This window comes from Myodes glareolus, chromosome 9 (assembly GCF_982192425.1).
Source record: "Myodes glareolus chromosome 9, mMyoGla1.1, whole genome shotgun sequence".
Lineage (NCBI taxonomy): Eukaryota > Metazoa > Chordata > Mammalia > Rodentia > Cricetidae > Myodes > Myodes glareolus.
The window spans coordinates 23928870-23944601 of record NC_142034.1 but is presented as its reverse complement, the minus strand read 5'-3'; the positions used below and the strand labels follow the sequence as shown (position 1 = coordinate 23944601).

The 15732-nt window shown below is 44.8% G+C and overlaps 1 protein-coding gene and 1 non-coding gene across 4 annotated transcripts in view; one reads left to right on the top strand and one right to left on the bottom strand.

The window, feature by feature from the left end:
* Positions 1 to 15732, top strand: part of Wipf2 (WAS/WASL interacting protein family member 2) — a 34576-nt gene that overhangs the window by 1709 nt on the left and 17135 nt on the right. For all 3 annotated transcript variants that reach the window (XM_087910021.1, XM_087910020.1, XM_087910022.1), the window contains exon 2: positions 15479 to 15610. In XM_087910021.1, coding sequence (XP_087766147.1) covers positions 15548 to 15610 — 63 coding nt within the window. In that variant the 5' untranslated portion in view covers positions 15479 to 15547. The remainder of the gene's footprint in view (positions 1 to 15478; positions 15611 to 15732) is intronic.
* Positions 3375 to 3485, bottom strand: LOC125411055 (U6 spliceosomal RNA). The gene has a single exon (XR_007235230.1). It is a non-coding gene; the product is annotated as a U6 spliceosomal RNA (small nuclear RNA).

Genomic DNA, 15732 nt, shown 5'->3' with positions numbered 1-15732 from the left:
GCAGGGTTTAATTTTCTGAGCCCCCGAGTATTTTAGAGGGGTGAGCCGTGTGCCTTGGTTCACTCAGTACCTGTGGCCTTGTCAGAGGGGAGAGACCATGCTTGTCAACAGGATTAGATGCTTTACTGTCAATCTTTTGAAATTCTGTTTTAGCTTTTTCTTAGGCTGTAATGCTTTGAACACTTAGCTGGTAAGTGAGCTTGTCCCGCCTAGACATGTGTCTAAGAGTCATGGCTTTTCTGAGGTCTGATGTGGATTTGCCAAAGACTGGGCAGTTTTACTTCTGTCTCACTCTTGATATCAGAAATGGCGTTTACACTAGTGGATGCCGATTAGTGCTGTGGCAGCAAAGGTGAGATGCAGGGGAGGGAAGGACATTGTAAGAGTGTAGCTTTTGAGTTTTACTATGGAGTTTAGGAAAAGTAACCCTGTTCTGTGGAAGGGAATACCATCACATAGTCTTGCTCGACTTTAGCCCTCTGAACTGCTCCCCTGCACACTTGAGTGTGTTTTTCCTGTTGCCCTCAAGTAATTCTGAAGTTCATGGGCTGTTAGTTCAGGCTGTTCTAGCAAACCCTCGTCTTCATACCAGCTTCAGGAGGAGCTGCTGGCATGAAGTGTGCCCGCATATTTGGAGATAAAAACCTGTGTATTAGTGTGCTGCTGGGTTTTCGTTTTGTTGCTCTGAAGACCAGCCTGGCCTTGAATTCAGAGATCTCCCTGCCTCTGTCTCCCGAGGTGGGATTAAAGGCATGCGCTACCACTGACCGGCTTTTTTACTTTGTTCTTCAGAGGATTTTGCTCTAACTTATAGAAGCTCAGAGCTGTTGCGATGACCTGTTTCTTTAGCACAATGATTTTCAGTTTTTCCTGTCCTGTCACGTTTTCCCATTGCTCTGCTTCAACTAGGCCTAAGTGGAAAGTGGCAAGTCACCCCCCCCTTCGTCTAGTGGGCCTCCTGACCATGTCACAGCTTGATGCCACCAAAATGAAAGGATCCTTGACTGCTTCAAATGCGGAGGGTGACAGAAGCTGAGCTGGGTTTCTCAGCCGGAGAACGGCCTCTGTCAAAGCAGAGAATAGTTGCAGAGGTACAAACTGGGACCTTGAAGCTGTGACTAACGTTTTGGCGACATGCGTCCGTTTGCCAAATGACTTCTTTTCTTAAGAGTGTGACTGTCGATCTCTTTCTCAAAATAAGCTCTTGTTAGCTGTTCTCCACACTGCTCCCAAGCAGAGGCTGGCAGAGTTCTGGTTGACTGTCTCTTGCAGGAAGGCCTTGGATTAGAGTGCATGGGGTGTTCCGCATCCAAGTGCAGTCCACTGGTAGATCTCAGGAACTGCTCTGCTAGGAAATAGAGGCAGAATTCTTCGCTGAATGTTTTGGCAATTCTTCATTTATCTGATGATTAACTGTAGATTCATTGCATTTGTTTAACTTTGCAAGGCCAGGGCACTGAGGAAGCTTTCTGTGTTCTCACTCCCATATCTCTGAGCCAGTGAACGTTACAGGCTAAAGTTAGGAACTTATCAACCTTTCCTTTGCTTTTTTTAATCCATCAGTGCTTGGGATTGAATCTAGGACTTCATGTGTGCTAGGCAGGTGCTCTACCACTGAACTACACCCCTACTCCCAGTAAGTGTTTACTGGCCTTATCTATGGCAAGGTAGCGGAAAAATGTCGCCGGGCAGTGATGTTACACGGCTTTCGATTTCAGAATTTGGGAGGCAGAGACAGGTGAATCTCTTAAGGCCAGCCTGGTCTACAGAGCAGGACAGCTCAGGACTGTTACACAGAGGAACGCCGTCTCGAAAAACCAATAAATAGATAAATAATAATTAAAAAAAAGATGTTGAAGCCAGGCGGTCGTGGCGCACGCCTTTAATCCCAGCACTTGGGAGGTTGAGGCAGATGGATCTCTGTGAGTTCGAGGCCAGCCTGGGTTACAAGAGCTAGTTCCAGGACAGGCTCCAAAGGTACAGAGAAACCCTGTCTCGGGAAAAAACACACAAACAACAAAAAAAGATATTGAAAAAATGTTAATTATAAGGCAAATGTGGTAGTTCCGGCACTTGGGGGGGCTGAAGACAACTGCAAATTCAAGGCCAGCCTGGACTACAGAGCAAAAGCAAGTTCCAGGACTGGTGCCAGAGCTACTGGAAAACCCTGTCTTGAAACAACAACAACAACAACAAAAGATTTGAGATGAGGCCTCATTCTGTAGTACTTCAGAGTTCCAAGTTCCTAACACTTTGAGATGTGGCTCACACTGACTAACTCCAGATCCAGGGGATCCAGCCGCACCTTTTAGATAGTATGGGTATTGACATGTGTGGCATGCACTCACCTTTGGGTGACACACAATTTTTTGTTTTGTTTTGTTTTGAAACAGGGTTTCTCTGGGTAATAGCTCTGTCTGCCGTAGAACTCGCTCTGTAGACCAGGCTGTCTTCAAACTCAGAGATCCACCTGCCTCTGTCTCCCAAGTGCTGGGAGTAAAGGCATGCGCCACCTCCTTTGGGTGACACACAACTTTTAAAAGAGAAATAAAGATGAAAATAGTGTTTGCAAATTTTTTATGTTAAATTGTGTTGAGGCTTGTTTATAATCCAAGTATTGAGGAGGTGGAAACAGATGAATCAGGAGTTCAAGTCCAAGGCCTTTGTTCAAAAAAACAAATAAAATTTATATTTTTATTAATTAGTACAGGACTGGAGAGATGGCTCAGAGGTTAAGAGCACTGACTGCTCGCTCTTCCAGAGGACCTGGGTTCAATTCCCAGCACCCCACATGGCAGTTCACAACTGCCTGTGACTGCAGTTCCAGGGGACCCGACACCCATGGCAAAATACAAATGCACATAAAATAAAATTAAATAAAAAAGTAATGCAAATTCAAATGGCAACAAATAAATTAAGTGGCATGTTGACTCATACCTGCAATGTCAGCACTCCACAGGCAAAGGCAGAAGGGTTGCATTTGAGGCTAGCATGGGTTGAAGGTTAGCTTGAGCTGTACAGCAGGACCCACAGACTGTATGTAGCTCAGTTCTAGGACAGTTGCCTAACAAGTGCGAGGAGGAGGCCCTGAGTCCCATTCCCACCATTGGGGTGAGGGGTATATGATATGCTCTACCTTTGGCTTACCTTCAACTCAGTTCACTTGTTCCATCTTCACAGGGGTTGTGAACTGCCTGATGTAGGTGCTGGGAATGGAATTCAGGTCTTCTTGTAAGAGCGGTCAGTGTAAGAAAGTGTGTGCTCTCAATGGCTAAGCCATCTCTGCAACCCGAGGCCACAGCTTTTAAAACCAGTGTAGCACACACTGTTAATACTACCTACATCTTTTGTTTGTTGTTTTTGTTCTTGTTTTTTAACACATGGACTACCTCACAAATTCGCATGTCATTTTTGTGCATGGGCCATGCTAATTTTCTCTGCATTGCTCCAATTTTAGCATATGTGCTGTCAGATCGAGCGAGCATCTTTTGTTTTTCGTCTGTTTTGGTCATTATTCCCCATTAGTGGTAGATAGATTTGCCCTGTCCTGATACAGATTCAGACTTTTCTGTCTTTTATAAACTAAGCTCCCAAACATTACCACAACTTAGAGTTTTTCTACCAACTGAATTCAACCCTTACCTCATTAATAATAAATTACATGTGTGTGCATGATTGCTCACACATGCCTGTGGAGGACTGAAGAGGTCGTCAGATTCCATCTAGCTAGAGCTACAGGTAGTTGTGAGCCGGCCAGTGGGGAAGCTGGAATTCATCTTGGGTCACGTGTAAGACAGTGAGTACTCTTAACTGTGGAACCCTTTCTCTAGCCCCTTGTTTTGTTTTCACAAGGCAGGGTCTTGTAGCTCAGGCTGACCTTTTTGTTCGTTCTTTTTGATTTTTGGTTTTTCAAGACAGGGTTTTACTGTTTAGTTCTGGCTATATCGGAACTCACTTTGTAGGCCTTGAACTCACAGAAATCCTTCTGCCTCTGCCTCTGCTGGGATTAAAGGCATGTGCCACCACTACCTGGCCAGGCTGGCCTTTAAGTATGTGCCGCTATGCTCAGCTTTTTTTTTTTTTAAACATGTTTTCCTTTGAAGTAATTTTGAAGCTCATGGAAAATAAGGAGTTTCCCTTAATGTGTGCCAACACTGTGCTACCTGGTAGCGATAGAGCTGAGAACAAATTGGCTGAGTCTTTGCCTTTGCGACAGTTGTGGTCTAGTGGAAAAGACCTCCACTAAAGAACCGGTTAACGTTGCCGGTGGTCCTTGTGCAGGCAGCTGTTGGGGAGCCCAGGCAGTTAGGGGGGACCATGGAGGAACTGAGGGAGGAAGAAAAGGCTGACTGAGGGGACGGTCCTAAGGCAGGAGTGTGTTTTGAGGAAAGAAGGTCCTCAGAGCTGATGCCCGGTGAGAAGTGGAAAGGCCAGAGGCAAGTGGATGTGGGCTTTCCTGGAAGATCAGGAAGGTACTCCAGTTAGCTTACTAGTTCATGTTCGTGATCCTGAAGACCACACTCAGGGCCTCAAGCAGGCTAGCCCAGTCTCTGCCTCTGAGCTGTACCCCAGCTGCCGCTTCCGAGAATTTTGAACTCAACGTCAGGATACTTCCAGGTAACCTTCTATGTGCTAATTTGCTGCTGTGGATGCTGAAGTTGTCTGCATCATAATGTTTGGATCTCATTTTCCATCAGAATTTCCCTTAATGAAGCCTGTCCCTTTAGTCTCCCCTCTCCCCGCACCCCCTAACCCCCGTCTTATAAATTAAGCCTGGTTGGCAGGGTTAGGTTTTGAGATTACTGGGGCACAGTCATTAGTTATGGGGGATGATGGGATTGTTAGTTTGCTATTGAGGAGACAAAAGATCTGTACTTGTAGGGCATTATGACAGCTTTGGGAGTCTTCCTGGGGCCAAGAAGAGAATACAGATGTTCTTATGAACTGGTGTGAATAGTGTTCTGTCACCTGATCATTTGGGTCATATGTCTGCACAGGACACACATAAGTCTTTCTAGGCATGCAAGTAAATGAGTACCCTGAGGGGAGGCTGTCATGCCCGAGCGTATGAAAGGATTTTTACCTGGGACATTGTAAGAGTGGAAGAGCATTTGTATCTGCTAGTGTGCTGACTTTTGCTCAGAAGTCCCGGCATTCAAAGCCCAGATGGTCCTGTTTGATTGAGCACTTTTCTTATGTAATTGGATCAGCTTGCCATGCTTTCATAACTTCAAGTAGACTCTTGATTTAGCAGTCTATCGCTGGTGATCAAGGAATGACAATGTGCGAGTTTTTCTAGCATTTCAACGCAAAGCGTCTGCATTTCTGGTGACTCAAGGGTATTAGAATGTGAGAGAAGAGACTTCAACAAGGAATGTCACAGCGCTGTTATTAGATTATCTGTGGTGAGTTGAGACTTTATACATTCTGTTTGAAATGAGGCATGACACCTCTGTGTGTGTGAAGTCTGATCAGTGTTTCATGGAGCATCTGCTTAAGTTTCTTTCAGGCCTTTTCTTAGTGGAGTCTGTCATCAGGTTGTCTTCCTTTCTCTGTGTGTGCTTTTCTGCTTTGTGTTTAGGATGTGCACATGAAGGAGGCTTTGATGGAGATGGGCAGCTAGTTATGATATGGCTAGCTTACTGTGCCAGTACTGTTTTGCCGTCAGTGACTAGGTGTCTAACTTTCTTGTTTGTAATAGATTTTTTCCCCCCAAATTTTGGCTGGCCTTGACCTCTGAATCTTACATTACAGTGTAATGTTACTGTTAAAAAAAAAACCAACAACAAAAAACAGCACCAGGCAGTGGTGGCGCACGTCTTTAATCCCAGCACTTGGGAGGCAGAGGCAGGCGGATCTCTGTGAGTTCGAGGCCAGCCTGCTCTTTTTTTTTTTTTTAAGATTTATTTATTTATTATGCATACAACATTCTGCCTCCATTTATGCCCACATGCCAGAGGAGGGTGCCAGATCTCATTACAGATGGTTGTGAGCCACCGTGTGGTTGCTGGGAATTGAACTCAGAACCTCTGGAAGAGCAGCCAGTGCTCTTAACCACTGAGCCTTCTCTCCAGCCCCAGCCTGTTCTTTAGAATGAGTCCTAGGACAGCCAGGGCTACACAATGAAACCGTCTTGAAAAACAAAAACAAACAAAAAAAATTAAAAAAAAATAAGTCCTAATGTTATCTATGCTGGCTTCAAATTTCTAGGCCTAAGCCATTTCCTGTTTCAGTCTCCTGAATACTTGGGACTATGGTTGTGTGCCACTACACCCAGTTTGGTCATGATTTCCTTTAGTGTGCTGGAGGTTGCTCACATATTTGGCCTCTGATAGAATAAGTGCTGAGGTCACTGATTACCCTGTGGTTACACCCAGACTGTGGCACAGATCCAGGTCACCATTGGTAGCCTGACTCCATTAGAGGGTCACAGGAGACACAGGTGCTAACGCCCATTTAATTTTTCTTTCCTGTTGGTGAGCACTGCAGGTGATGAGCTATGGTGCGTGTGTAGGGAGGGGTTGGAGGCCGTCTTTACAGAGTGGTTTCTTCCACCATTCTTGGGTTCCAGGAATCAGACATAGATTGTTGGGGTTGAGGGGCAAGCACCATTACCTGTGGAGCCACTTTGCTGGCTTTCACAGTTTTTGGCGGGAAGTAAACTTTTTTACTCTTATTTATTTGGTTTGGTAACAGATCTAACATTGGCTTTCTCTGTGTAGCCCTGGCTGTCCCAGGACTTGCTCTGAAGATCAGGCTGACCTCAAACTTGGAGATCTGCCTGACTCTGCCTCCCAAGTGCTGGGATTTTTGGCCATTATTCTTTTTCTTTTTTTAAAATTTAACTTCTTTATTGACTCTTTGGGAGTCTCACATCATGCACCCTGATTCTGCTTACCTCACGGTCCTCCCATATCCTCCCCTCACACCTGCATGCCCCATCACAAAAGAAAACAAAGTAAGCAAGCAGATAAAAGTAAAAACATCCCTCCCCAAACAAAACAAAACAAAACAAAACAAAAGCAATAACAACAAAAATCTCTTTGCTTCTCCTTCTTTCCCACCTCTCCATCTCTTCATTGGTCCTGGTAGCATTGGGGGCTTTGGTGTATCATGCAGTATATACCCTTTTGTCCCATTAGCTTTAATATTCAGTGCAGTGAGCCACTGGTCTGGTTCAAGTCCTTTGGTTTCTGGTATACCACCATCACTGGCTCCTCACCAGAACTCCTCTGGGACATCCTGTGGCCGCCCCAAGTCTTGGAGTTCCTGTGGGTATCCTTCCACAGGACCAGTCCCTTCACAAACTCCTGCAAGTCCTAGATGGAGTAGATGTGAGGGTGGGCCTGGGTGGTAGCCGAGCTGATCAGTCCAGGCCACTGGGGCCACCCCTCAGGAGAAAGGACAGAGTCAGCTCCCCTACATGCATGCCCTTGTGGTTGGTTCAGCCTCTCCTGTGGTGAGGGGTGGGAGTACAAGGTTCAGCCCTCTTGCTTAGTGTGCAGCGAGAGACAAGGCCAGCTTTCCCAGGGCTATCAAAGGGCCGGCTCAGCCTGGCCCTCTGATTTCATCTTGCATGGTTACTAAGGCCTCCTGAGGTGACACAGGCCATAGACATCAACGCAGACCCGAGCTGCAGCTGGACCATGAACCCAGACATGGCCCTCAGCAGCATCTTGGGCCTGGATGGCATCCTGGCTCTGGGTGGAAGGAATGACCACTCAGGTGGGAATGGTTCAGACTGTGGTAGCAATCCAGGACATGGACTTCAACATAGACCTTAGCTGCAGTAACATGATCCTTGGCAACAGATGGGTCTGGATGTCAGCCCACCCCAGCAGCAGTATGGTTTTAGCCGTTATTCTTATGAGGTAATTGTTTATACCCATTCTTTTTAAAACAGTGTCACAAATACACACATAATTAAAAATAAAAAACAAAAACTAAACTAAAAATGCTGGGAGCAGTGACTGGTGAGCTGGTTCGGAGGGCAAAGGCACTCGCTGCCAAACCTGGCAGTCTGAGCTCAGTGCCCAGAGCCTGCACAGGGGGAGAGCCCTGACTCCCCAGGTTATCCTCTGACCTCAGAGTGCACCTATGGCAAATATACATGTACCCCATTTAAAAAAAAAACAAAAACAATTATAACCTGGTGTGATGACTCCTAGGTCACATTCCACTCAAGCCTGGTGACCTGGGTTCAGTCCTGGAAACCACATAAAAGAGAACTAAATAAACCAACTGCACAAAGTTCTCGGACCCCCATACTTACACTGTGGAACACACACAATGAATAAAATGGGGTGACAGTCGCTATGTAACCCAGGCTGGCCTTAATTTTTCTTTGTAGCTGAGGAAGACCTTGAACTTCTGCTCCGCCTGCCTTCACCTCCCAGGCAGCCATGCCCAGGTTGTTGTTGTCTTATCTTTGGTTTTTCCCTGTAGTTTTGGAGCCCGTCCTGGAACTGCTCTTGTAGGCCAGGCTGGCCTTGAACTCACAGAGATCCGCCTGCCTCTGTCTCCTGAGTGCTGGGATTAAAGGCGTGTACCACCACTGCCCAGCTTGAGTTTCTTTATTTATTTTTTATTTTTATTTTTTAAAATATTTATTTATTATGTATACAATATCTGTGTGTCTGCCTGCATGCCAGAAGAGGGCATCAGACCTCATTTCAGATGGTTGTGAGCCACCATGTGGTTGCTGGGAATTGAACTCAGGACCTTTGGAAGAGCAGACAATGCTCTTAACCGCTGAGCCATCTCACCAGCCCCTTGAGTTTCTTTATTAAACAGATATCCTAAATGTGACTTAGTACAGGTGAGCTCAGACACACACACACACCTCGCTCCAGAAGAGCTCTCTGTAAACATTGGCACCCCTTACATCTCCAGGGCAAACTAGGGCCTCCCCTGGTATTTCCTTTATTTATTTATTTGTTTTTATATTTATTTATTATGTACACAATATTCTGTCTGTGTGTATGCCTGCAGGCCAGAAGAGGACACCAGACCTCATTACAGATGGTTGTGAGCCACCATGTGGTTGCTGGGAATTGAACTCAGGACCTTTGGAAGAATAGGCAATGCTCTTAACCTCTGAGCCATCTCTCCAGTCCCTGGTATTTCCTTTATATTCAGACAGTTTTTAGCCTAGTTTTGTTCTTTTGGGCTGGATTTCTAAATTAGAATTTATTCAGGTAATTCTTTAGTAAAGGAGTGAAGTCGGTATCCTAAATCTAGACCCTCCCTAGTTGTAAAGCTGGTTGATGGTAATAAATTTTAGCTGTGTGACTCCATTTTTCTTGCCAGTATATCGAAGTACCCTGGTTGCTGGGAGATGTGGGTGGGGAGGAAATATTAATTATGAACATTGAGCTACTCTATCATTTAACTGTCAAAATTCAAGACTGTGCTAATGTCTCTGGTGAAATGGAAAATGGATGCAGTCTTTGAGAACACATGTAAATCATCTGCCTTGGGTTTCCACATCTTTTTGGAGTGACAATGCACTGAGATTTTGAAGTTGGATTTTTGGTTTTGGAGACAGGGTCTCAAGTTCCCAGTCCCTCTGCCTCTACCTCCCAAGTGCTAGGATTGTAGACATGTGCCACCAAACCTGGCTTTGATGTTTGTTTTTAGCCGTGACCATATGAAGGGCACATTTGCGTCTCCCATCTGTATGATAGATTCACAGACTGAGAAAAGAACTGCTCTGTCCTTTACTGCTAGTCAACAAATCAGCTGGATGCTGTCAATTGCCTGGAGTCAGGAGCTGTGTAGTACTTGTAGTTAATGTTGTGGAGGCCAAGTGTACCACCATAGTGACCAGTGCTTGGACATCCCTGTGTCTGTTAGCCGCATTGACTCTGGCATTGGGTGCGTTTACATCTTCTGATGGGTAGCTTTATAGAAACAGCTCTGTGTTTTATGTATTTTATTTGCTGCTGAGGAATAAACCCAAGGCTGTGTGCATACTCTACCACTGAGCCACGCCCCTAGGCCCCATCTTTTCTAAAACTTTAATATTATGATTTTGTGTGTGAGTGTGTGTGCAGTGTGTGCAAGTGCAGGCATACATGTGGAGCCCAGAGGGCAACTTTTGGGAGTCAATTCCCTTTTCCCACTGTGGGTTCCAGGGTTTGAACTCAGGTTATCAGGCTTTTGTGGCAAGTACTTTTACCTGCTGAGACATCTCCTGGGCCCATTCCATCCTAGACCCTTTCCAAAATGCCTTTATAAGTTATGTTTGAACAGTTTGGGTAAACAAAGTTGAAAAACTACTATTGAACAAAAAGTGTGACTGTCTCATGCTTCTCCACTGGCTGTCTTAACTACCACCGATTTACTGCAGTTAATATTGTATTTTGTGTTTCTCTATTGCAGAACTAGATTGTCTCTTTGCTTTGAGGAGCAGAGTGTGGTAGGGCTGGAGGGGTTTAGGGAGGTCACTCCTGATGTGTTTGGGGTTCAGACATTTAGTTTACAGTTTCTCTTGCATTAGTTGTCTCTAGTCTTCATTATTATAAAGCCATTTTTTGCACTGTGGTTGTTTCATTGAATGTGAGTATGGATGTCTCCTTGTTTATCATCCTTTTAGATAAGCCTTCCGGACTTTCCTGTGTCTAGAAATAACCTAGGGGCTGGTGAGATGGCTCAGTGGTTAAGAGCACCGACTGCTCCTCCAGAGGACCCGGGTTCAATTCCCAGCACGCACATGGCAGCTCACAACTGTCTGTGACTCCAGTTCAAGAGAATCTGACATCATTATACCAATGCGCATGAAATAAAGTTAAATAAAGTTTAAAAAAAAAGAAATAACCTAATATTTAGACATAGAAAATAAGTAGACATCTGCATTTACATTTTGGAGTTTAAAAAATAATCCAGGGCAAGAAGAGAAAGCTCCTTATGGGAAAAAAAAAATGGTTGATTGAGCCGGGCGGGTGTGGCACATGCCTTTAATCCCAGCACTGGGGAGGCAGAGGCAGGCGGATCTTTGTGAGTTTGAGGACAACCTGGTCTACAATAGCTAGTTCCAGGAGAGGCTCCAAAGCTACAGAGAAACCCTGTCTTGAAAAACAAACAACCACCCCCCCCAAAAAAAAACCCCAAAAACAACAACGAAAAACTGATTGATTGAGCTGTATCTGTTTTGTTTTGGCTTTAGATAAGGTTTGCTATTGTCCACGCAGCCATCTCCCTCTGCCTCCCATGTGCTGGGGTTACAGGTGTGCTGCATGCCCAGCTTTCGTGCTTCCTAGAACTCTGGAGAGCCACTGTTCTGGAGTAAAGGAGCCAGTTGTGGTATGTACCTGTAATCTCAGCACTTGGGAGGCAAAGGCAGGAGAGGTAAGGACTCAGGGTCATCATTGTCTACATAGAGTTCAGAGTCAGTCCCATATATTTGAGACTGCTTATTTATCCATCCATCCATCCATTGTTTTTTTGAGGCAGAGTCTTCACTGGGTAGCACTGACTGGCCTAGAAGTTGTTGTCTCTAAGCGCTGAGATCAAAGGCACCAACACTCCTGGCTAGAACTTTGCTTTAAAAAACAAAACTGCCCATACATGTCTGTGTTAGATGACCTAAGGCTTTTAGTTTAAATAGTTATAACTATTTGATTTTAACTTCTTTCTGGGCCAATCAGTCTTGTTATACAGTTAAATTTGTATGATAAAAAATTGCCTGTAGTTGCGGGGGAAATTCCTTTCATGAAATCACCTTGGGATTTTTTTTCTTTTTTTCTTTTCCTTTTCCTTTTGAGACAGGGTTTCTCTGTGTACCCTGGCTGTCCTGGAACTAGCTCTGTAGTCCAGGTTGGCCTTGAATTTAAGAGATTTCCTGTCTCTGCCTGGGATTAAAGGCATGCACCACCACTGCCCAGCATTACCAGACATTTGACTGATCTGAACTTCAGAAAAGAGCTGGCACCTGCTCCGTTGAGAGAGGAGGGCTCTGCACTATATGACCATTTAGTGGAGTAGCGATGGAAAATGAGTGGCATCAACGGCGCTTTGCCTGATTCGCTGTATTTTAGAGACAGACAGTGGAACTGCGTTAGTGGGAGCCGTCTCCAATCTGACCTAGAACACAGGATGTATGTGGTTGATTCTATGTGGACATCAGTTCTCAAGTAAGTCCGGGAACCAGTTTGGTTCCTGTTGTTGGGTAGTCTCCGGGAGAGGTAGGTGCGCCCATACGCTTGGGCCACTCCTACTCTTCCTGTGTCAAGGATCGTCCTGGGGACTGGCTGCCATTACACCACTATGCTAAGGACTCCTGATTTCCCAACTTTATTGTTGTTGTGTTGTTGTTCTTTGGGCTATTTTGTTGTTGTTTTTTGTGTGTGACTTGTTTGTTTTGAGACTTGGTTTCACTATACAGCCCGGGCTGGCCTAAATTTCCCATGTAGGGCGCCTCAAACTTAGAAATCTCTCTCACTCTACCGTGAGAGCTAAGCTTAAAGGCATGCATCATATCAGACCTTGATTGTTTTTTAGGAGCAATCTTAAAGGGCAGGTAGACAGGCAGGCACTTTCCATATGGTGACTTTTAACCCTGGAAGGCTTATAAGTAGTGCCTGGTTATCCATTGTCCTTAAGGTGAGAAGTTGTGTTGTGTCTGTGGACTTAGTGAGCTGAGTCTGTTTGGCCTTGAGGGGAGGAAACTTCAGCAGTATTGACATTGGCCAGAGAGGGACACTTCTGGATTTAGAGAATGATTCCTTTAATTTATTTTAAATTTATGCTTGCCCCTGATGATAGGGTTTTAACTTGTGAAGGTTTATTATTTTTGATTAATATTTTAATGAAGCTGAGCATTTGTTCAGGGGCCTTGAATGAGATAGGGTCCTGTTTTGCCCAGGTTGGTCTTGACCTCCTGGGTTTAGGTGATTTTCCTCCCTCAACTTCTCAGGTGGCTGGGGCATTGCTCCTCCTAGCATATTTTGATAAAAATATAACTAAAGGGTTAGATCTCGAGTAAAGGGAGATTGTCGCGCTCAACATTGAGACCAGAAATGAAATGGTATTTCCTTTGGAGGGGGGCTAAAACTCTGTGCATGTGCACGTGTGTGTATGTGTGTGTGTATACATATGTGTATTTGTACTTGTGGAAGGACAATTTTGAATGTCCTTTCTTAAGAATACTGTCCACCTTATGTAGAGACAGAATCTCTCACTGGCCTGGAACTTGTCAATGCCTAGGCTGGCTCCTCCTATCTCGTCTCCTCAGCACCAGATTTATAAGTGTGCCACCACACCAGCTTTATTTATTTGTTTATTTATTTTTCCGAGACAGAGTTTCTTTATGTTACCCTGGCTGTCCTGGAACTTGTTCTGTAGACCAGGCTGGCCTCAAACTCAGAGAAGTGCTGGTATCAAAGATGTGCACCACTACTGCCTGGCTAATACCCAGCTTTTTAAATATTGATTCTGGAGATTGAACTTGTCACATATTACCAGCTGTCTCTGGAGCCTCCTGGGATGTGTGTGAGTCAGAAGACAACTTGTTGGAACCTTTTTTTTTCCCCCCTAAGCTGTGTTGAACCTAAGGATTGAACTCTGGTTGTCAGGCTTGGAGGCAAATGTCCTTACTCTTGAGCCATCTCATCCCCACCGCTTGGTTTTGAAGTGGGTGTAGATGTCCTCCATGAGAACTACCTGTCCAGGCGTCTCTGTGAAGCAGATAGCTCTGTTGGCCATCACACAGGCAGGAGTTGGAGCTGGAGATTTCCAGTCAAGTTTCTGATCAGTTCTACTCTCCTGCAGCTGTTCCTGGTCTTTGAATATCTCCTCTTTCCTTCCTTCACTCCAGGACATTGAGTCTATTAAAATGACTTCTTATTCACAGTGAATTATGAATATCCCTGTAAGGAGTTCAGAGCTAAGCCATCCTGTGACTGACTTGATACACATGGCCTCCCATCTGTACTGTGGGCTACTGAGAATCTCCTTGTGCCCTAATCACGTTAGTTTAGTTACTCTGTTTAGAGGCAGTTCCTCTGTGGACTGACAAATTAACTTTATTTTAATTTTTTTTAAGATTTATTTTTACTTTTGTTTCTGTATGTCTTTGTGCCACATGTGTGTGGAACCTGTGGAGGCCAGAAGGAGGCATTGAATTTCCTGGAACTGGAATTCCAGACTGTTGTGAACAGCCTGGGGTGGAGCTGCAAGAGTCACAAGTGCCCCTAACTGCTAAGCCATCTCTCCAGCCTTTTATATCTTTCCTGTCTGTGAGTTTGCATTCATGGTGCCAGTGCTATTTTGGCTTTCATTTTTAGAGATCAAGAAAGGAGATTTTCTCGGGACCAAGCCTTGGAGGACTTGGTGTTCTTGAGCTCTGGTTGTATCTTCAACCGGTTTAGTGTCCTCCGTCAGTCAGTTCCCTCGTTTCAGCTCTTTGTGAAGTGAAGCAGACTGCAGTGGGCAGATAGCCGTAGGTTTCAAATGCTAGGTATTGTGTGACCAAGTCAGCAGGCAGTTTCTCATGTGGTATTTATTCTCTAATCAAGTCCCATGGGTGTGACTATTGCCAGGTACAGGTGAACTGTGGCCTATGAGTCAAGTCTAGTCTACAGTTTGTTCTTGAATGCCTCACAAACTGAGAATAATTTTATATTCTTAAAAGGCTGTAAAGAGAGAGAGAGAGAGAGAGAGAGAGAGAGAGAGAGAGAGAGAGAGAGATTTTGATTGAGAAGGCAGGCCACAAACTGGAAGAAAATATTTCACTAGAGACAGTTTTTGAACACAACAGTAAAATGAAAGGTCTAATTGAAAAAAAAAAAAGCAGGGCTAGGGTTATGAATGGCTCATTGGTAGAATGTGGACTTATCATACCTTAGCCCTGGGGAGCACAATTGCCCCCAAAGTCAAAAGAACCTAAACAGACATCGAGTGTCCTTACTCCTAACTGACAGCACCAAGTGTGGCAGAGATGTGGAGCAACAGATGTTCTTTGTTGCTGGTGCAAATTCTAAGTGGATAGAGCAACTTTTGAAGAAGTTTGGCAGCTTCTTAAAGAGTCAAACATATTCTTAGTGTCTGATCCAGCAATCACACTGTGGGGTGAGGTACATGCCTGATCCAGCAATCACACTGTGGGGTGAGGTACATGCCTGATCCAGCAATCACACTTCAGTACAGTGAGATGCATGCATGGAAACTTGTGGTACTTCTTGCTTAGTTTTGCTGTGAACCTAGAACTTCTAAGATATAAAGTGTTTTTCGTTGTTGTTTGTTTTTAATTCGTCTGGGAGTAGAAATCAGTGATGAAGCCCATGCTTAGCACCTTTGAGGCCCTGGGTTTGATTCCTACTTCCACCAAGAATAAGCTGTAAGCTGATGTTTCACAGAGAGTATTTATGTAGGGATGGAGTGCTCAGGGTCTCTGTCCCTGTCCAATCCTCTAGACCTCCTGGGCATACAAAGCCTCTCATTATAAAGCTGTTCCTTTGAATTTTGATTTTGTTTACAGGTATATGAATGACCTAAAGCTACAAATAAAGACGGAGAGAGAACAGTGCCAACTGGGAGCAGGGCAAGGATGCCAATTCCTCCTCCTCCCCCGCCCCCACCTGGTCCTCCCCCACCTCCCACTTTTAATCAGGTACGTAATCTCTCCACTAGGTTGTCTTCAAACCTTTAAGTAAATTGGTAGACTTCTCATGCTGTTTTGTTCTTTTTCTTTTCAGTCCTCCTTGTTTAACACTTGTAAATTTTCTTGCCTAA